The 24,399-nt window shown below is 32.3% G+C and overlaps 2 protein-coding genes across 2 annotated transcripts in view; one reads left to right on the plus strand and one right to left on the minus strand.

Moving 5' to 3' along the window:
* Positions 1-24,399, plus strand: part of LOC148309110 (uncharacterized) — a 208,562-nt gene that overhangs the window by 63,886 nt on the left and 120,277 nt on the right. The window lies entirely within an intron of this gene.
* Positions 21,502-22,939, minus strand: LOC148309111 (activity-regulated cytoskeleton associated protein 2-like). The gene has a single exon (XM_088260635.1). It carries the CDS (start codon positions 22,903-22,905, stop codon positions 22,168-22,170), a length of 738 nt encoding a protein of 245 aa, XP_088116761.1. The 5' UTR covers positions 22,906-22,939; the 3' UTR covers positions 21,502-22,167.

Here is a 24,399-nt window from a genome sequence, read left to right on the forward strand (position 1 = left end):
ATTTGCTTATGTACATGATAGCATCGATGTATGTAAACGAACACGCTTTTTTTGAGCAAAGAAATATATTTTTTTTAAATTTAATTTAAATAAAGAGAAATATTTGTGTTTTTATTATTTATATTATTTTTTGACATTTCATCAAAGATGAAGAAGAATATGGAAGTCTGGGCATTTACGGGGCTTACGACCGTCATAGGCTGGTTTAAGTGATCACTTTACACACGTGTAACATTCACCAATTCTACCCATTATTGACAACCACACTACTCAAATTCTTGGAAGTTCTATATATATGAACCAATTTAGAAACTTTGTTCTTGAATCACTAGAACTTCACTAGAGACATCTATTGGTGAGATGTAAAGAAGCTTTTTTACTAAGCAGAAACTCTTATATTAGTATGTGAGATCCGAATCCCGGATTATAATCACACAATTAATAATTTTATTATTTACACAAATATTTCAATTTCATACTATTTCTGTGAGACTAGACGGCTCATTATTAGAAATAGGTATCAAATTGTGGTAAAGTGGGTTCGAACCGAGAAACTCTGACTTTAGAGTCCGCGACACTAACCACGCGACCACAATCCGACACAATATTCTTATTCTTCTTCTTCTGTTTGGTGTAGGCCTTGTGGCCTGTTTTCAAGAGTGATGTTACGCAGACTCCTGCGATGTTGATTCCCAGGTGTCATTCCATCTCTTTGGTGGTCTGCCCGAGAGTCGTCTTCTTTGGGTTTGGCCGTGCAGTGCGATGTAAGGGAGTCTGGATGGTTCCAGCCTCCTCACATGCGCATACATTGTCTTCTTCGTTGTCTTCCCCACCTAAAGACATCTTCGATCTCGCATATTTCCCTTATCCTGTTGTTCCTTATTCTGTCTCGTAGACTCTTGCCAGATATGCACCTTAGAGTCTTCATTTCTGACACTCTTAGCACGTTTTTTTGCTCGTTTTAATTATGTTTTATTAGTAGCATATCTATCTGTACATTTATAACTGAGTAAAGGTGTGGATCGTCTTCTTTTTTATATGGATTATTCGTTTCAAGGTCAAATATTAATTTACGTATTAATTTTTAAATCAAACACAGATTTTTTTAGTCTACTAAGTGGTATTTTACTAACAAAAACACTTAAAAAATCATAGTATTGTGAGAATTGTTTCGAACATTCTTTGGAAAATGCCATTACTAGGCGAAACAATTGTCACAATATCAATTTTTATGTGTTTTTGTTAGTAAAATACAACTTAGTAGACTCCAAAAATCTATGTTTGATTTAAAAATTTACACATAAATTAAAAGTGAGTTCCTCAAATTAAACGCCATATATATATATATATATATATATATATATATATATATATATATATATATATATATATATATATATATATATATATATATATATATATATATATATATATATATATATATATATATATATATATATATATATATATATATATATATATATATATATATATATATATATATATATATATATATATATATATATATATATATATATATATATATATATATATATATATATATATATATATATATATATATATATATATATATATATATATATATATATATATATATATATATATATATATATATATATATATATATATATATATATATATATATATATTAATATAGAATGGTGTTGCACTTGTAATACAATGCATTTGCCAATGACAAGTTAATTGAATTCTTAATTACAAAATATGAAAGACTATAAATTATAAAGAAAAACTATAAATTTACTCTATTTAATGTCAGAAAAACAACTGACAGTCTGTACATAATTGGGTTCCTGCTCGCCAGGATGAGATGGATATCTGTAGGGAGGGGAATAAGCGGGGCCAGAGATTTAAAAAAATTTGGCATTTGGTCATTTATTGGGCAAACAAAGAATATGTGTTTAAGGTCTTCCTCTTCGAAACGACACTCGCAAATTAAACGCCACATTGATAAAAAAAATATTATATTAACGTGATTTCCGAATACGGATATACGTTTACTGTATTTTGACATTAATAAATAATTTTAAGATTTCGGTGCTTAGTTTATGTATCCATCAAAAGATTAAAGAAATGTCCCATTGGATTATCCGAGGTGGAAATATCTACTTTTATTTTTCTTGTAAGCCTTAATTATGTCTAATCGTGTTGGAATAAATTAGGCAGGCTTATTTCTAAGCATAAGGAATAAATAATTTATCCTCTGTGTGATTAATAGTCCTATTCCGACGTGTCCACGCTAACACGGTGTTAAAATGGGTAATTTATTTTTAATGGACTTTACTTCATTGCTAATTCATCATCATGGTAGTATTTTGTGGCATTGTATTTAAGGGTAGATCGTACGGAAAAGGCAAATACCTTGTTTGAATGGGGTTGGAGATTTAAATTTTAAAGTAAAGAAAAAAGACGGCTAATGTTGTAGAAGATAAAACATTTCAATATTTTGAGTGTGTCAAAATCTTTGTTCTCAAATCGTTTTTTTTTTAAATGACCTAATATCCAAGTGACTCTGAAATCTAGCTACGGCTTATGCAACACCGCTTATCATGACCCTACTCAGGCTTCAACTTTTTAAGTTTCATAGCCCATGCCTACTCGTGAGTGGATTTACTCTTGTTTAAAGTTACTATAATTTCATGTAATTCATGAGTGAAAATTCTAGGCAAAAACACTCGCTTCACAAATCTGGGTTTGTCTACTTCTAGTTCTTATTACATACGCCTTCATCTAAGTTGAGATATCAATATCCAAATTAAATTTTGATAAAATTTTATGTATCTGCGATAAGGTTGGATGATTTATATAGCGCTTATTTGTAAAACTTTATAATGTTGAGCTTTCTATGAAAAGTCTTAAAGAATAATATTTTTTCCAAATAAAATAAAACAAATTTGTAGATATTATTTTGTAGATGTTAATTATTTCAAAATATTAAATATCCTAAATTTAGCTCCTTTCTTTTCCATTCAACTAAACAGAGCCACGGGATCACGTGGCCGGGCACATCTTGTAAATATTATGTTACGCCATACATACACCTGTATTTTTTATGAGAAATTAAGATTATAAAAACCAGAAATCGAAATTTTAATTTGTTTTTTTCGCAAGTCTTTTTTATGGCTTCGCCGGGTAATTGGATGGTAAAAAACTTGTGGGTACGTACGCAAATTGGAGGGAACGGACGAAAGGTGAAAGCCAAAATACCACTCAATTATTTGATAAGTGCATCAATCTCCGATTCGCACTCGGAAGCCATCATCGTGACATCATTTTTATTTTGCAACATCGAATTAAATAGTCAATAAGCAATATTAACACACGGTGGTTGAAAAATATGTGATCATGTGTATATGTATAACGTGGTAATATTTTTCTTTTGTAAATTGGGTGTAAATAATATGTAAAGTGGGTGTATAATAATAAAATAAACAATGTGTTGCTTTGTAATTAAAGAAACGACAATAAAAGTTTATTCTCAATTAATCTTTACAATAATTTTTATATCTTTCTGATTCTGACAGTTAATAATATTATATTTTTTCCATCGGATCTCTTTTGTTTAATTCTGTGCGACACATGCGACATCTGGTGGTAGAACTGTTTTATGTAGGTACTATTTGTAAATACTTAATAAAATGTATAGGTAGGTACCTAGGTATTTTATTACATATGTATGAATTAAAAATGAGGTTGATGACTAACTATTACTTTTTCAGTAACCCGATAAGGATGGTATTCGTTACTTTTTCTCGATTTATAGTTTTTTGCGATTAATATATTTCTTGGGTTCTTTTACTTTTTCTCGATTTTTTAAATATTATTTTTGCTTTTTATATATTTTTTGCTCTTTTACTTTTTCTCAATTTATATTTTTTGCGCTTTACATATTTTTCGTTATTTTAATTTTTCTCGATTAACATGTTTTTTTTGTTATTTTCCTTTTTTTCGTATTATGTATTTTTTTGTTCTTTTACTTTTTCTTGTATTATGTATTTTTTCTTTTTGTTTTCGTATTATGTTTTTTTTGTTCTTATACTTTTTCTCGTATAATGCATTTTAATTTTTTTATTTTTCTGGTTTTACATATGTGTTTTTCTCGATTCATATGTTTTTTTATATATGAGGAAATAATGCAAAGCTGAGATAAGCATTATCGATAAAATTAAGAAAGGTGTGTTGAGATGGTTTGGCTATGTGAATCTAATGAATGAGAAAAGGATAGTTAAACAAATTTGTAAGGCGAATGCGGTTAGTTTTGACATTGAAATAAATTTATGAGGTAAATGTATTTAGAAGCAGAGGAAGACTGCAGAAAACTTAGCATGATCAAGTATTTCAAAAACTTGATTGAGGTCAGGTCAGGATGCGAGAATTTTTTAATTTAATTTTCACGTTTCATTTAAGGTTTATGTATATTTAATACATAACCCCTACTTTTTATGAAATATACTTTCTACGAAATATACCTTTTCTTTTGTCATGGATATGACTTTTAATTAATTTATTTTATTTTATTTATTCGGGAATTGTACAGCTTAGATATAAAAAAATGATATAAAACAATAGTTACATTAACAACAATAAACATTACATTACATTGACAAAAAATAGTTACGTTAAAAAAAAAGCCAATTTAACAATTCTTCAATTATGTTTTAAAACTATTAAAAAACATTCAGAGATTAAACAAAAAACAAAAAAAAAACAAAAAAAGGTATCATATAAAATAATAGATTTAGCAGGAAGGAGAAGGAAAGGACAGGAATTAATAAGGGTGATCAAAGGATTTTTTTTTCTAGGTAAGAAGTTAAAAAATATATTTATAAATATACATACATACATATACATACGCATACATACACACATATATATACATATTCATTATATATACAGAAAAAAAAATTGTCATGCACCGTTCACCCCCCACCCATAACATAACTAGGTTATTGGTGGAGAGTAAACAGAGTATTACAACTTTCTACTAACCTTTTTTTTAGTATAGCAACACTTTTCCCGAAAATATCGATGTCATTAAATGTCTTGTTGTATGAGTCTATGATTCTATTAAGGGTGGTATTTTGTGAAAAAAAACACTCATATGTATTTATTTTTTTATTGTCAAACTTGTTTGTAAAAAACAAATGTTTCAAATAAATGCTAAGAAAATGTACACAAATTACGAGTCACCGTGTATTTATCATTGCGCCACAACTTTAATAAAAAAATAAGTTTTAGTGATTGTCGAATCGAAAATATACACGTAATGATACTTTTTATATCATATTATTTAATTTTAAATTTCGTGGATATTAAGTGAGGAAAAAATACAAATCATAAATAACGGATGTTTTTTAAGTGATAATTTTTTTAGTCTTGTGAATCTCAAATCTTACGAAGCAGAAAACAATGTTTAACGGTTCAAAACCCCATTTGCAACAATAATTAATACTTTCATGAATTGATTCGGCAGTCACAGTGGTAAAATCTATCCATTTTTAATTAATGTTTTACTTATTACGGTGTTTGAAAATGATGCGGAATGCATCGAAACACGTTTCACAGTAGATTTTAAGAAATAGTGGTATTTACTAAGTATAACATTAATTAAAAATGAATAATTAATATATTTACACATCGAAACACGTGTCACAATAGATTTTAAGAAATAGTGGTATTTACTAAGTGAAAGATTAATTAAAAATGAATAATTAATACATTTACACATAAGTTAATTAATAACACATAATGTTAATTAATTTCATAAAATTGTTATCTTTGGCTACTTCTTGTGTTGAATCGACTTTTTAAAAGCGTGGTTACGCCATTTTTTTTATGAACATTACATCTTTGTCAGTCTTGGATGCATCCCCAACTCAGTCGAAGAAATTCAACATCCTTGCTAAACACTTGTATACGCAGTCGAAAAATTACACAAACGAATGATAAATTTGGTACAACATAAACATAAAACGAAGGCACCTTTTGAGTTTAGGTAATTAAGTTGTGTTCGCCTTTCGAGGGATTTTGAAATGCCCTTAAAGGGCAAACCCCATTACGCATATAACCATGTTACCTAAATTAAAAAAACTTTCAAAAACCTTACAAAAGCTGTCATTTTTCAATCTTGCATGTTAACTTTTTCTCTCTAAATCTTATTTACACCTAATTTTGCATAGGACACTGTATCATATCAACACAGAATCATATTTATCAATACGTTAACATGGCTAAAACCAATTTTTATAGGCTTTAAACATGCAACGCCTCTGCTGTGTAGTGGTAAGCGCGTTTGGCTATCATACTGGAGGTCTGGGTTCGATTCCTAGGGGTGTCGAAACAAATAAAAACAATTATTACTCTCATTAATTTAATATCACCTTGGATCGGTATAAGAAGCGCAGGACTGATCACCTTGTCTTCATCTGTTAGGGATTAAGATAACACTGTGTCAATACGGTGCAGTGCCCTATGCACCATTGGGTGCAGACAAGAGTTAGAAGAATCTAGAATGACAATTTGTCCGCCTACTAAAAGCTACTTGTCTCTGTGTATTTTGGGCGCGAGGCATTCATAGAAGAGGCCGGTTAAAGCGACGGGACGCTTGAATCGACGCCTGTTAAGATCCGCAATCCTTATCGCAAATTGATCTTCGTGTCGACCAAAAAACGCATGTGATCAATATTTTGTGTAATCGTATGAGTGTTGATATTATTTTTTGACATCTCAATAAAGATGAAGAAGAATATGGAAGTCTGGGCATTTACGAGGCTTACGACCATCTGTTGACATGTTAAAAAAATATGAAAAAACTACTATAATTGGAAAAAATCCAGATCTGCAAACAAGTATTTGGACACACTCAAAATGTTGTAAGTGTAAAAATTGCTATAGCGTTTGAATGCTGGTGTTGTAATTGACCTGACGAAGAGACACTTGCATGCCTTTGTATGTATTTGCAGCCGATATGGTTGTTTCCGCTAGGTCACCCAGGCCAGGAAGTGGTGCTTCCAAAGCTCTGATGATGCGCGGCAATGACCTTACGCCACGTTCAACGTGACCAGCTGCTCCGCGGTGCATGAGTATGGCTGCAGCGAGGCGCATTCGCTGTTTGTCCCGAGTACTAAGTGCGCTGAATGAGCGGAATGCCTTCCGACGTTTGGCAAGTGAATCAGCGAAAATAACGAAAAAATCGCCATCCCTTCAAGCAAAAACACCGTTAACCCCAGATTTTATTACTAAAAAATATATATATATTTATTACTTTATTTTATTTACTATATATTAATTTTATACTATTTCTGTGAGCCTCATTATTAAGCGGCTCATTATTAAAAAAAGGTATCAAATTGTGGTAAAGTGGGCTCGAACACAGAAACTCTGACTCAGCTAACCACGGGACCACACCCCATGGTGCATAGGGCACTGCATCATATAAACGCATTGTTATCTTGATCGTTAACACACAAAGGAAAGGTGATCAGCTCTTCGCTTGGGTCAGATAACTCCAGATAGGTTCGGTTGTATTTTTTTTTTCATTTATTTTATTTGGAAATTTGATAGATCAATATAGGCATTGGCACCTTCCAACTTTCATAGGGTGGAAATGGTGAAAGAATATACATGTATTATAATTTATTTTTAATATTGTTTACTCGAATTTTTGTTTTGAACATAGGCACCAGGATAAAAAAGCGACAGTGTAACAGGTATCTAGTTTTTTATTTCATTAATCGATTCGGCAGTCACTTTGTGGTAAAATCTATCTAATTTTAGTTGAAGTTTTACTTAGTACATACCACTATTTCTTAAAATCTATCTCGACACGTGTTTCGATGCATTCCGCACCATTTTCAAACACCGTATGTGAAACTAAGTATAAATTTTAGATTTGTGTTTGGAACATTGAAGGCTGATGAAAGGGTTAAGATCCGTTTCTTATATTTATTTATTTATTATTCTTTTTTTTTCATTCTATCAGTAGGAACATCGACAATAAGGGGTGGAGTTTATTCAAGTATTAAGTATTCCTTCTTTCTGAACCTAATTCTAGAATCGCGATCATGATTTCTTAAATGATAAAGCTAAACGGATTTAAACTATGAAAAAAAAAATATTGATTGAAATTTTTTTTTATTACTGGCAGAATCATACTTACTCTCATTGGGTGACTGCTAATAAGAAGTAAAAATTATAAAAAAGAGTTTTATTTGTTTACAACATTTTGAGTGTGTCCAAATACTTGTTCAGAAAATCTGGATTATCTCCAATTACAAGAGTTATTTCCATATAATTTTTTGCCATCTCATCAAAGATGAAAAAGAATATGGAAGTCTGGGCATTTGCGACAACTTTTGGCAAGAACAATGTTTCAAGAACGTCATAAATCAAAAATCGTAAATTTTCGGAATGCACAGAAAATGTACTATATCTCTCAACAAAAGAGGCATATTTTTAACTTAATATTTACCCGCTACAGGGTAGAAAGTGTTGTTTTTGCATTTTGAAGAAAAGGTATTATAATTTTTTTTTAAATAAGTATACTAGTAATTTTTTAAATGGAGAAAAACCTTTAAGTTTTACCCAAAAAGATCAATAAATGGTTTGATATTTATTTTTAATACATAGTATTATATTTTCAAACATTTAAAACGTTTCCTTAAAAAATCAAGATTTTTGATTTATGACGTTCTTGAAAGGAGTAAGCGATATGTATATAGATCTTCCAAGAATTTGAGTAGTGTGGTTGTCAATAATGGGTAGAATTGGTGAATGTAAAGTGATCACTTGAACCAGCCAATGTCAGCCAATGTCGTCAGCCCCGTAAATGCCCAGACTTCCATATTCTTCTTCATCTTTGATGAGATGCCAAAAAATAATATGAGTTTGATTTGCACTAGATTCTGGGTGGCCTTCTCGAAATGGTTCTACCTTCGCCGCTGAGGCCTTTCCTCGTGACGTCACGGCTCCAGTCCAGAGCGTGGATTAAGAATTATCGAGTGCTTGGAGCATTGAGTATTGCATAAGCCTAACATAATTGTATGCAGCTAGAATAGTCGAGATAAAGCATTATTATGATTCTGCAACGTGAAGTCATTTTGCCATCTGGAGAGATAATTCAAATGCGAAAAAACATTCAAGAAATTTATCGTCAAATATCGTCAAATTACAGTTTTTTTTTGGTATTTAATTATTTTTTTACTATAAGCTACTTTCAATTGTAATGTATTGTAAGTATTATTGTATTTTTATAAATTGTATTGCCCTTTTTCAGAACCCTCTCCGCCTCCGTAGTGTAATGGTCAGCACGCTCGGCTACCGTTCAGGAGAACCCGGGTTCGATTCCCAGGGGGGTAAAATAAATGTGAGTGTTTTTTTCACTTTAATATTTATTCAATATTACCCTGGACTGGTACCTGAAGCGGAGGGTTGGTCACCTTTACTTCATGTGTAAACGATCAAGATAACACTGCGTTTATATGACGCAGTGCTCTATGCACCATTGGTGTGCGGATAAGGGTTTTATTATGATTGTCCTTTTTCAATACTAATTATTATTTAATTTAATTTATCTGTTAAATAAATACATACATGTATAAATTAATTTATATATATATGTATATATATATATATATATATATATATATATATATATATATATATATATATATATATATATATATATATATATATATATATATATGTATTTAATAAGTTCATGTAATATTTTTTTTTAATTGCTGGGACCTACCAAGCAACCTTGTCTTGTCGGTGGATTTCTTTTTACATCCCTTCAAAGCCTTATCCGCACTCCAATGGTGCATAGGGCACCGCATCATATAAACGCAGTGGTGTTATCTTGATCGTTAAAATATGAAAGAATGGTGATCAGTCCTCCGATTCAGGTTAATATTGAATAAATATTAGACTGAAAAAATAACTTTTATTTGGTCCCCTCGTAGGAATCGAACCCGGGACCTCCAGAACGGTAGTCGAGCGTGCTGACCATTACAATAAGGAGGCGGACACTTATTACATACTTTTAAAAAATAATTTGATCTGTTTTCACATAATACACACAGAAAAAAAAAAACTAAAAATTAAATACTTTATAAAATAAAACAACTTCCTTTTAACCACTTTTTATTGGTACACTTTATCCAACCGGTTTCGACAAGAACCTTGTCATCCTGAGGGTTTATGTACTAATTCTAAAACATTGAAATACTCAAATAAACCCTGATGATGACAAGATTCTTGTTGAAACCGGTTGGATTAAGTGTACCAAAAAAAGTGGTTAAAACAAAGTTGTTTTATTTAAATAAGTTTATATGCCACAAAGAATCTGCGAAAAATATTCAAGAAATAAAAATTATATTCCTAAATTTCTCTTATTGTTTTTCCCCCACTAATATAGAAAATAAGGAAAAATCACTGCCAGACAAAAAACGGCATTAAAACTGGGCAATGTCACCTCGTTTGACGGTATTTGGGTATGTTGTGTTGACGCAAAGTTCATAATTCCAATCTGGGTATTTTTCAGCGTCAAAGCAAACGAGCCATAGAACGCTAAATTTTCTAAAAAGGGAAAAGTTTTTCATTTAAGTCTCTGGCATTTAAACGGGACGTGTCAATCTGCTTATACAGATGCTTAAAAGTTGTTTGTATTCCAAGTTGGGCTTTAGTTTTACTCGTTCCTCCTAAAAAATTGTTTTAAAAGATTTCCGGAGTAAGTTTCATGGGAAATTGTTTTTGGGAAAATACGGCCGATGTTTTCAATGCGTAATGGCGTAGTGGAAAACATGCTACATTTTTATTTGCATTCAATAATACGTATACAGGTGATCTAGCTAACGTTTTGTTTCGTGTTATTACTTGTGTGTTATTTGATATAATCGATCCGCTCAGTGGGCTATAGTTTCACATTTTAAAGCATAGAAATAAATTTTATAATTAAAATCTAACTTCGTTTTAAAATCACTATAAATATTTTATTGTAACTTTATTATAATGTCTATCGGTTTCGAAGCTATCCGCTTCTTTATCAAGACTGAATAATACTATAACACTATCTACTTAACAAAATTCAAAATATTTTGACGGCTAGGCAAACGAGCTTGGGTAGATCTCAAGTGGCTTTATTTTTATGTATTGATTGGCAGTCACAGTCAAAAGGGATCGGGATGATGAGTGATTGGAAACATATTTAATAACGGACTTTTAGAATTTTTTTTTTAAAATGTTAATTAAAAAAAAAATGTTTAAAATTATTCTTTAAATAAATGTATACAATCAATGTTAATTAAAAATGAAAATAATAAAGAAATAATAATACCAAGTAAAACTTGAATTGATAATGGGTTATTTTATCAGCTGGGAAACGCCTGAAAATATTATTTTTATGTAGCTTTGATTTGGCCATATTATTTCGTTCATGTACAAATGTTTTTCAAACAAAAAAAATCTAGCCAGAGTTCCGGACGTCGACAACCCACATAACAACATTGTATCCTAATTCAATGTAATAACTACATGTTAATTATATTCCGGCCCTTCTTGCTGTGCGGTCCGAGACACCCTCGGCCACCCCTCGCTCTACGCACTCGTAGGGTGTTGCCTCGGGTTACGAACGTAATTCGTTCAGTAAGACAGACTGTAAACCGAGTTCCTCGCAACCCGAAACACGTATTCTCATGAATTAATGTCAAATGGATAAATACGTTCACTCACAGAAAATAAGTTTTTATACCTACAAAATTAAACTTTTTTTTAAATTTAAAAAATATATGGCAAACCTGTACAAACATACAGACCAATGTTCCGGATAATTTCTGGATTATCGATCATACCGCGCAACAATGGATAAAAATGCGTAATCAAATACATATTCCTTCTACTCTCTAAACTATTGTAGCCAAGCATACCCTGGAGAAACTCAGTCGGGTAGAGCCAAGGATAATAGCCGTACTCTCTCATGTAGAGATACCTCAGAAATTGTGTTCTTAATCCGAAACTCTGTTCGCAAGCCGAGGCATATTCAGGTGGAATTTTGAGTCGTTCGTAGCACGAGGTTCCACTCTATTTGTAATAGCCCATACCCAAAGGCGGGGGCAGGTCCACGTTCATCTTGTTGCGAGAGATAGAGGCATTAATCAAAGTCCGTTTGTTCGCCCTTTTGACCAGTACCGGAATGCCTGAAATGTAATAATAATAATAAAACCCTTATCCGCATCCCAATGGTGCATAGGGCACTGCTTCATATGAACATAGTGTTATCTTGATCGTTTACACACGAAGGAAAGGGTAATATTGAATAAATATTACAGTGAAAAAATCACTTTTATTTATTTGACCCCCCCCTGGGAATCGAACCCGGGACTTCCAGAATGGTTGCCGAGCGTGCTGACCATTACACTAAAGAGGCGGACAAAGCGGACATGACTGAAATACCAAGTCTTTATTAACCGCCTGAAATACCATGTCTTTATTAATATTTTATAACTTAATCAATTAACCAAATCAGTGTAAAATCGACTGTTGAATCGAGCTGATGCATGTTTATCAGACTTTCGTGAAAACTATCTAACCACATTTTGAGTGTTTCCAAATACTTGTTCACAAATCTGTATTATCTCCAATTTTTTGAGTTATTTTTCATATTATTGTTTGATATCTCATCAAAGATGAAGAAGAATATGGAAGTCTCGCCATTTACGATTTTGACGACCGTCATAGGCTGGTTTGAGTGATCACTTTTTATACGTGTAACATTCACCAATTCTACCCATATTATTGACAACCACACCACTCGAATTCTTGGCAGTTTTATATATATGAACCAATTTTGAAACTTTGTTCTTGAATCACTATTGGTGAGATGAAAGACGCTTTTTATTGAGCAGAAACTCTTTTATTAGTATGTGAGGTAAATGCCCAGACTTCCATATTCTTCTTCATCAACATTTAAAAGCTTTCAATATCCCTGTCACTGCCAATCGTACAAATTTGTAAAACCACCAAGTATTTATCGGTCTTCCTCTGCTTCAATTACTGGTGGTTGTAAATCATGGATAGAGTGGTGAATGTTTCACGTGTATAAAGTAACACTTAAACCATCCATCTAAGATAGGTTCCCAGACTTCCATATTGGTCTTCTTCTATGATGAGATGTCAAAATATATATTTTTTTAACCTTTGTCGTTTCATTAGTATATCAGTAATAACACTCTGAAAACCGTTAGTATATTTTGTGTCACCCTGTAGTTACTTTCTTTCTGATCAATCTGTAGTTAGCGACCACCTCTGATGAATAATTCCGTTTTCATTTCCTTGGCAAAGTTACTCAATTATCTTGTCGTTCTGATTAATTTTAACAACTGTTACATGATTGATCGGGTTTCCGCTGTCACGACTCAGTTTAGGATTTCATTCCCTTGAGAATGCCAAAATTTCTTTGTAATCGTCGACTGAAAATTGAAAGGCTACTACTAAAACTTCCCTTACTCTGAAAATTATAGATTTTATTTTCACTTACAAGTAAAATTGTACTTTCCTGCTTTTCCATGTGATTTTCAAAAATTAAGAAAGTGATTTTTTATTTATTTATTTCTTTAGTTAGCTAATATTACATTGAATTCAAACTATTCATTACACTTTAGTGTATTAATTGCTCATGAATTTTTTTATACTTATGTGTATAAATTTTCATGAACATAGTACTAGAAATAAGAATAAAATGAGACAGCCATTTTTGAAAAAAAAACATAGAGTCGCAAATTTGTATAATGTATAAGGGTTTGAAAATGTATGATGAGATGCCTGAATGTATGAAGAATGAAAAAAGTCTGAATGAATATAAAAGGAAATATTATTTTTTGACATCTCATCAAAGATGAAGAAGAATATGGAAGTCTGGGCATTTACGGGGCTTACGACCGTCATAGGCTGGTTTAAGTGATCACTTTACACACGTGTAACATTCACCAATTCTACCCATTATTGACAACCACACTACTCAAATTCTTGGAAGTTCTATATATATGAACCAATTTAGAAACCTTGTTCTTGAATCACTAGAACTTCACTAGAGACATCTATTAGTGAGATGTAAAGATGAAAATAAGTAATGATGTAAGTATGAAAATAACTCCTGTAATTGGAGATAATCCAGATTTTGTGAACAAGTATTTGGACACACTCAAAATGTTGTAAATAAAAGGAAATGTTTCGTTTATATAAGAAGATGATATATATGATGTAAATAACAGTTTGTATAGTGTAATATAAGCCATCCAAAGAAATAATGAAAAAAATAAATTAGTTTTTCAATTAATTTACATCATACATGTATTAACATCTTCTTACGGTAAACAAAACGAAGATTTTTAAAAATAATGTACTATACATTGGATATTTTATTGTTTTGTAGAATAAACATATAGATTTTTTAGTCATATAGTCCTTACCTTTCAATAACTCTGTTCGTTTCAAAATCATACGATTATTTCGAAAACATACGAAAAACTTATTTTTTCAATGCAAAAACGGAGTTTTTTTTAGGAAAAAATCAATTACATAAAATTTTACCTGAATTTAGAGAAAATTAAGTTGCGACTCAACGAATACTAGGCCTTAAAATCGGTAGCCCTACTTTACCGTACAAATCATTCGTTTAAAAAAATATATATCAGACAATTTACAGGAATTTTTCAAGTAGAATAAAACGATCTCAGTATAATATGTTAATATGCAAGTCCCATAAGAATAATGGTGTGAACGAGCGTAGTTATTTCAGTATTACATAAAGCTCTGTTCAAATTGCCTATTTAATTCTCTGTAGACCGTTCCGATTCCCACGCGAGCAGTAAATTACAGTCTGCTAACAATACTGTGTGCAGAACTGATTCTAGACGTCTGTCTTAATAGAGTACGAGGCGTATTCACAGATGCTGTTAAAATTTGACCTTGTACCGATAATACCACAAAAGGGGATTTTTGTAATCAATATGAATCAATTTATTGTTTCGGCATTAACTTTGTGGTAAGACATGTTACAATGATTAAAGAAAACACTTGTTTTTTACCACTTGAGTTTTATTATAGACTACATGTTTCAGAAGTTAAACTTCCATCATTCAGGTCTGTATAATAACTAATTATAGTTATTATACAGACCTGAATGATGGAAGTTTAACTTCTGAAACATGTAGTCTATAATAAAACTCAAGTGGTAAAAAACAAGTGTTTTCTTTAATCATTGTAATATGAATCAAATAAGGTCAAACTTCACCCCTATTTTTTCATATATTAAATAACGTTCTCTCTATATCCTTCTTTTAACCCTTATCCGCACCCAATGGTGCATAGGGCACTGAATCGTATTAACGCAGTGTTATCTTAATCGTTGACACATGAAGTAAAGGTGATCAGCCCTCCGCTTCAGGTACCAGTCCAGGGTGATATTGAATAAATATTTTGACCCTCCTCTACTGGGAAGCGAACCCGGGACCTCCAGTACGGTAGCCGAGCGTATATATCTTACGGTATTAAAATACGAATTGCAAATCCATTTCGTTACATTTAGCAAAAAGAAAGACATTTCTAGTATATTTTGTTTTTTTGTTTTTTAAATAAATAACCCTCAATTTGTTTGCAGGTAAGATTGTAATTGTCCATCTCCATAGTGTAGTGGTTAGAGCACTTGGCTACCACGCTGGAGATGCGGGGTTGGATACCTTAGGATGAAAATAAATATAAATAGTTTTTCACTCTAATGTTTGTTTAATTTCATCCTAACATTACTCTGTAGTCAAAGTTGATTTTGAATTATTAAATTTGTTAATTTTCATTTATTTGTTTTTTTTTTTAATTCATAGAAATTCATCTACAAGATATCTGCAAAAAGTAAGTGAAAATGAAAATGATATCAAAATCAGCGAAAACACGTTAGTTAAAAAATTGCAAAGAACAATGGCATTACGATATTTCAGTAGACTCGAGCGGTTTGTCTATAATCTGTATTCTCACATCTTGTCTAATCTAGTTGGTTCCAACAGTTTGTTGTAAAGGGAGACATTAAAACAATCACTTTTGTTTTTCATTGTTCCAAAACTCAAAATTATTGCGTCGTGCGCTCCAAAACTGCTCAAATCAGCGCAAAAGTGAAACAATGTTTAATCCTTTCATTGTTTTGGTGTGTGTCGCCTACTTTCAAAATCCTCCAGATCCAATTTTTTAAGATTTTAAAATGAATACTCTATCTGAATGCCAATTGTGGCTTTTATTGTTTAAAATATTTAGATACTTGAAATCCCTGTTAAAAAATACTTAAAAATAGCGTTGTATTTCAAATTCCGCTATATTCATGGAACTTGCCTTCTGACCCATATCGGCCAATCAGAGAGCGGGGTTAGGTCAAAAATTAAGATGACGTCATCATCGGTTTTGGCTCGTGGTTTTTTTTTGGATAAAAAATCTAAAAAATGGGAAAATTTCTCTATTTCATAATATTTTATATAAAGATAAACAAATCTTTGAAACATAAATGTTACTCGGAGAATTTTGCATTTTTTGTAAAATCGACTTACATGGATCTGGTGGATTTTGAAAGTAGGCGACACATATCAAGGCGTTGGAAAATGATAAAAATATGCATTATGATCGAGTAAAATTTGCCATGATCAAGTTTATCAAATGCTTGAAATTCCCAGCAGTCGACATAATCGGTGGGTATGTATGATAAAATGCATGAATGTGGACGAGGCGAAGATTGTTTACAAGGACATAAGGTTTTGCATCCTATTCTCTCTACATGGCGATGGTGCATAGGGCACTGCATTATATAAACGCATGTCATCTTAATCGTTGATACATGAAGGGAAGGTGATCACCCCTCCGCTTCGGGTAAATATTCGAATAAATATTAATAAATACTAATAAAATAAATTCGAATAAATATTAGAGTGAAAAATCACTTATATTTATTTTACCCCCCCTAGGAATCGAATCCGGGACCTCCAGTGTGATAGCCGAGCGTGCTGACCATTACACTTTGTGAGGGGGACAAATTATTTAAATAAAAAAATATTAGACGGTGTTTAATTTTTGTTGTTTATTTTTTTAACTCGGAAAAAAAATTCTTTTGTTATAATAGACTTGTGGCTACTTTTCAAGTTTCGTTCATTCGCATAAAGAGGGGTAGAAAAAAATACGAAAACCCCCTGTGGGCTAAATTCTCAAACGAACGAGACAGTTTTAGGGGAAAAATAATAGAAAACATTATGAGAAAAATTTTTCCGACAATATTTTCCCAGTAAATTACAAACATTATTTTTTAGACTCCTAAAATGTCACACAGTAAAACCTCGATTATGTGGACCCCGGTTATACGGATTTTCAATTAACCGGATCGCTCGAATTAATATTTTTAAAAAAACATGAATAATGTAGAAACCATTTTCAAAAAAACAGTGATTTTTTAATTTATTATTTAATAGGTATCTCAAGTTGATATGAAATATCTATCGTTCCTCTTTATATGAACGAAGATGGAAGTCTGAGCACTTTAAAAAAAACCAAAGCTTATATTTTAAGAGGCTTTTCTGCAGGTAGGATAGTAAGGATAGGGAAGGTAAATGTGAAAAATACATCACAAACACCCAGACCAATTGAAAATAAATATTTCTTGAATTTATTTTGCAATAGGCGGTAATCGAATCGAACCCGTGACGCCAGATTCGCACTCGAGCTTCTCCCCAACACATCGCTTGTCATCTTAGGTCTTACGACCTGGCATTTGGCTGGCTTAAGCGATCACTTTACACAGTTGTGTAACGTTCGGCATTCAGCCCATTAATGAATATCTATATTATTTTTTGACATCTCATCAAAGATGAAGAAGAATATGGAAGTCTGGGCATTTACATCTCACCAATAGATGTCTCTAGTGAAGTTTTAGTGATTCATGAACAAGGTTTCTAAATTGGTTCATATATATAGAACATCCAAGAATTTGAGTAGTGTGGTTGTCAATAATGGGTAGAATTGGTGAATGTTACACGTGTGTAAAGTGATCACTCAAACCAGCCTATGACGGTCGTAAGCCCCGTAAATGCCCAGACTTCCATATTCTTCTTCATCTTTGATGAGATGTCAAAAAATAATATGAAAATAACTCCTGTAATTGGAGATAATCCAGATTTTGTGAACAAGTATTTGGACACACTCAAAATGTTGTAAATGAATATCTATGTTCTATTTTTTTTAATTACCTAATGTCCCAGTGACTCTGAAATCTAGCTACGGCTTATGCAACACCGTTTATCATGTCCCTACTCAGGCTTCAACTTTATTAGATTCATAGCCTATGCCTACTCGTGAGTGGATTTACTCTTATGTTTAAAGTTACTATAATTTCATGTAATTCATGAGTGAAAATTCTAGGCAAAAAAATACTCGTTCCTCTATGTTGTATTAATTCTTCTTCAGGTCCTTTCACATGTCGGAAATACTGCCGATTGTGGCGCCATCAGTTGAGATATTCGTGAAGTATTTATTTGGCTTTTTTATTTTTCAAATATGATCGGTGACGTTTATTTGAATCCAAAAAAAATCGTCATTAAGATTCCAAAATGATTTTATAAAATAACAAAATGCAAACAACACCAAATTATTCATACAAAACTTCAAATATTTGCGAATAAAACATTTCAATAACCTCCCTACAGATATAAAAGAATAGACGATTTTAAATAAAAAAAACAGTACTTAATATTTCTCTCCGAAACAAATAAAACACATTAACCAAATCCTTTAACCCTTTATCTCCCGATTTCTAATTGTATTTTGTTTTATTTCTATGGAAAATGAATTATTCTTGGGATAATGTAGACAAAAGAAATAATACAATAATTATTATTACGAAAATTCATAGAAATTTTCCTTTGTTTTCTCTTAAATGCTATCAAGACGGAATTTATTACTTTTTCTACTCTTAACGGTTCAGTTTTTTTGTATTTCTTAGTCATAACAGTAAAATATAATACAGAAACTAATTAACTATCACGCCGCTTTCTGCAGGGGTAGGCAGAGGATAATATTGAATTGTTGGGTAATATATCCAAAATTAAACACGGTTTTAGATTGAATTCTACTATATATCAGTAGTGTAAAGGCAAAGGGGTATGTATATCTGTCAATTTTTCATTTTCTAAGTTTGTTCCACAAAATGTCTAAAATAGTGTATTCCAGAATCTGACAAAAGGATATAGCTGTAGTTGCAATACCTATTTAGTTTTCTTAAGATATATACATTTAAAAATACATAAAACAAATTAGTTATTTAATTCTGTAAAATTTGGTCTGAGACAGATGAACCCCTTTGCCTTCACACAACCGATATATGATAATATGTGACACGTTTTGTCTTATTAAGACACTACGAGTATTTTATAATACTACACACACATAGGTACTACACACACACACACACACACACACACACACACACACACAAACACACACACAAACACACACACACACACACTCACCCCAACCAACATAACTTTCATAAGAATAGCATTATCGGAGGATTTTTTTAATTGGCCATAGTTTTGTTAATTGATGTTGTATAATACATTGTTTTGGCTGTAAAAATCTCAAATAAAATAAAAATAAAATAAAATAAAAAATAAAATAATGTCTTAATAAGACGAAACGCGTCACATATTATCGTATATATGTAAATAAAAGTAGAATTCAATCTAACAACCGTGTTTAATTTAGGATATATTACACAAAATTTCAATATTGAATCCTACTAACTGTCTGCAGTTACAATAAATAAAGAGGATAGTATGCCACACCACTGTATTTGCAAACATTCTTCGCCTCTTTCACATTACTGCATCTCCTTATATGGTATATACCTATGTATTACTTAACCTCATCCGCACACCAATGGTGCATAGGGCACTGCATCAAATTGACGCAATGTACATTCGATCGATAGTTATATGAGTGCAATATGATCAGTCCTGCGTTGTAGGTAACTGTCAAGGGTCATATTAAATAAATATTAGAGTGAAAAACACATATTTATTTTGACCTCCTCTGGGAATCGATCCCTGGGCCATATGCTGGCCAAATGTGCCAACCACTATACTGTGGTGATGACCATACATTTAATTCATTTTAACCCTTATCCGCACTCCAATGGTTCATAGGGCACTGCATGATATAAACGCAGAGTTATCTCGATCGTTAACACATGAAAGAAAGGTGATCAGATCCTCCGCTTCAGGTACCAGTCCAGGGTAATATTGAATAAATATAAGAGTGAAAAAATCACTTATATTTATTTGACCCCCCCTGGGAATCGAACGCGGGACCTCCAGAACGGTAGCCGAGCGTGCTGACCATTACACTACGACGGCGAACATACATACCCGTTGTTTATACTGCCTCCAGATCTTTTCATTCAAGTATTCTAAATGCTTGATCATTCAAAGTTTTTACTCGGTCTCTTTCTGCTTTTATCTCCAACTTTCTTCGCCTCATAAGTTTTACCGTTCTTTCCTCCATTCGTTCCACATGCCCAAACTATTTATATAACTTTCTTAATTTGATGGGTAATGCATAACTCAGCAGTACATTCATTCCTTTGTTTACCTTTCTAGCATCTGTCATCATGTTTACTGATTTGGCATCAACTTTGTGACATAAAGTGATACTTTATTTATAAAAATAAAACACTTGTTTAATACCACTTTTGAGTTAATGAAAACACATGTTGGTTTATGTTGAAATTGTAAATAAACACACTTGTTTTTTACCTCTTTAGTTATATTTATTTTAACGACTAGTTTCGGAAGCTACAGATGCTTCCACATAACTAACTAACTAACTAACCATCACGCCACTTTCCCGCAGGGGTAGGCAGAGAGAATCGAACGCCACACCACTCTGTCTTTGCAAACATTCTTTGCCTCTTCTACATTCATGCATCTCCTCATACATACCCGACGATTATTACGACTCCTGACCCGGCCGCTTTCAAGTATTTGACATACCTGATTGTGCCAAGTTTTCCTCGGTTGTCCTCTGCTTCTTTTTCCAACTACATTCGGGTCTTAATTAAAACTGTTTATATTCAGACCATCAATGGAAGCATCACTAGCTTCCGAAACTAGTCGTTAAAGTAAATATAAGTCATGTGTTAAAATGCAAGTGTTTTTTTTAAAATACCATTTTTATGTTTATGTCAATTGTGTTTATTAATTACCTAAAAAAAAACTGTGTTTTATTAAAAAAAAAAAAAAAACACAGTTTAATAAAACCTTTCATCCCTTTGTTGAGTTGTCTGTGTATATATTATGTGCATTAAAAAAATTGGCAAATATGGCAAAAAAAACAACAAATTTTAATTATAATTATTTATTTAAGATAGGAAACACAATAAAACATACAAAGTGTAAAAATCTTAGTACATACTTAATCCTACGCTTATACAATTAATTGATCTTATAGCTAAAGTAAGTGTGAAGAACAAAATAGTACATACTCAAAACAATTTTCTTAGTCAATAATACATTTAGTCACTAGAAATAAACCCCAAAGTCTATAAGTAAAGAGAAATCCAATGCACAACATCAACAATAGGCTTGTGTTGCACGCGAGCAATTCTTCTTAACGACTCCATAGTAATCGCACTAGCAACAAAACAATGCTGGGTATGGTTGAAAACACCATCGTCACTTGATTCCGAATACACTAACAATAGTCTATTTTGCTTGTTGCGTATCATCGTGAGCAATTCCTTTGAACGAATCCATAGTAATATCCATCAGCAACAAAATAAAGCTGGGTCTGGTTGAATACTCCATCTTCACTTGATTCCAAATACACTAACAATAGTCTATGTTGCTTGTAGCGTTGCATCGTGAGCAATTCCTCCGAACGAATGCATAGTAATAGCACCAACAACAAAACAAACCTGGGTATGGATGAACGCGTTAATAGTCTATGTTGGCTGTTGCGTTGCATCGTGAGCAACGACTCCATAGTAATAGCACCAGCAGCAAACGAAGATGGCCGGTTATACACCTTCATAGTCATTCGTTCAATGCACTAATAGTCTGTTTTGCCTCTTGCGTTGCATCGTGAGCAATTCCTCTGAACGATTCCATAGTAATCGCACCAGCAGCAAAACAAAGGTGGACCTGATGGTGCTCCTTCATCGTCACTCGATTCCGAATCACTCCACGTACAGTTTTTAACATTGTTTAATATTTCACGATAGTTCTTCTTGTAGTTCTCAAACGCGATCACCTGAGCTCGGGAGATCAACTGTATGAAGTGAGTGAAGCTCTCCCTCGGGATTTTGTGCCGAATTTCCGGATGCAGGGTTTCGAAGATCATGTCGATCTTGACGGAATCCTCGTGGTTGGTCGGCAGTTCGGAGAACAGCCTCAGCTTGTTGCAGATGAACTCATCGATCGTAGTGTAAGAGTCTTGCTTCTCCTCGAATATTTGGCGGTAGATGACGTGGGGGGGCCGGACTAATGGTAGAAAGGTGTCTCTCAGACGATCCAACGCTTCAGACCACGAGGTGATAGTCGATTTCTCTCCCAACCACCAGATCGCAGCAGACTCTTCTACCAAAAGCCCAAAGCAGCGAAGAGCAATCGAGTCGTCTATCTTTTCATCTTCTTTGAATTTTTTCGCAGTCTTTATGAAGGCCTCCACTTGCGTCCTGTCGCGGCTTCCGTCGAAGATGGCAGGACACTTAGAAAATGGGTTTTTCATACCTAATGTTTTAAAATCGTCCGAAATAATTTTTTCGGCTTCTTCGAATGACATCGTCATAGTCACTGGGTTTTGGAGTTGCAATTTTTTCTCCATTTTTGCAGTAGGTACTGAGTAAGACGGAAAACACTAATTACCCTTTCGATACGAGGATCTCTGTTGGACTGATTATGCGCGGTAATGAGGTCGTATTTATACCCAAAAAAGCGGCCGGCGGAGTATAAGAGAGATGGATGGATGAGTCAGAGCGAGAAAGCATTCGAATTTGAGTGACTCATTTAAAAGTAATATAAAAATGTTTTGAACTAACGATAAGGAACAGAATTATACGCATTTTTGTATGAAAAAAATACCATATACTTAATACGTTTGTAGTAATCCAAGGACGTTTTTTATTAAATAAAATACACAATAAATATAAAACTAGTCCTGTTTTTAAACAATTAGAAATATTTTTAAGAATTAATATTTTTGATAAAATGTATGTTACAACACATTTTTATTTTATACTTGTTTATTGAAATACCCACTAATTAACGAATCAAGTTCAAATATATGCTTAAATATTTACCTATCAAAGGCTGGTTTAAATGAAAATTTTCTACGCGTGTAACATTTACCATTCTACCCATGATTGACAATCGTGCTACTCAAATTTCGGAAGTTCCATATTCTTTTTCATCTATGTTTAAAATATCGATAAAAAAAAATTCTGTAATGTACTTACTTTAACTAACTAACCATCAGGCCGATTCTCCGCAGGGGTAGGCAGAGGAATAGAACGTCAGACTACTTACTGTCTTTGCTAATATTATTCGCCTCTTCCACATTCATGCATCTCACACATACATACCCGCCGATTATTTCAACCCCTAACTTGACCACTTTCAAGTATTTGTCATACCTGATCGTGCCAAGTTTTTCTCGGTCTTCCTCTGCTCCTTTTTCCAAGTACATTCGCTTCATAAATTTGTTTTACCGTTCTTTCCTCACTCATTCGTGTCACGCGTCCCATTAATTTGTGATATAACTAATAAACAAAAGATTTTACAAAACATTATACGAAAATACAACAAAAAAGTTTTGTTTCAATCAACCTGTTCGATACTGTATGTACCATATCGCTCACTCCTTTCAAGAACGTCATAAATCAAAAATCGTAAATTTTCAGTTGTGCATGTTTTCGGAATGCCCAGAAAATGTACAATATCCCAGCAAAAGCGGCATATTTTTAACTTAATATTTACCCGCTACAGGGCAGAGAGTGTTGTTTTTGCATTTTGAAGAAAAGGTCTTATTTAAAAAAAAAAAATTAAAAAAAAAAAATTTCAAATGGAGAAAAAACATTCAGGTTTTAGCTAAAAAGATCTGTTGCACAGTAAAAAGTTCAATAAGTGGCTTGATATTTATTTTTAATACATTTTGTTATATTTTTAAACTTTAAAACGATCTCCTGAAAAATCATTTTTTTTATATTTGACGTTGTTGAAAGGACTGAGCGATATGTGACTTATGCATGTAATATGTTTTAATATAAATAAATAAATAATCTTG

This window comes from Brachycentrus maculatus, unplaced genomic scaffold (assembly GCF_059751285.1).
Source record: "Brachycentrus maculatus isolate JH-2025_06_01 unplaced genomic scaffold, ASM5975128v1 h1tg000139l, whole genome shotgun sequence".
Classification (NCBI taxonomy): domain Eukaryota; kingdom Metazoa; phylum Arthropoda; class Insecta; order Trichoptera; family Brachycentridae; genus Brachycentrus; species Brachycentrus maculatus.

Coding starts and splice junctions, on each gene's coding strand:
- LOC148309111 (XM_088260635.1), bottom strand. CDS start 22,905: ATGACGATGTCATTCGAAGAAGCCGAAAAAATTATTTCGGACGATTTT.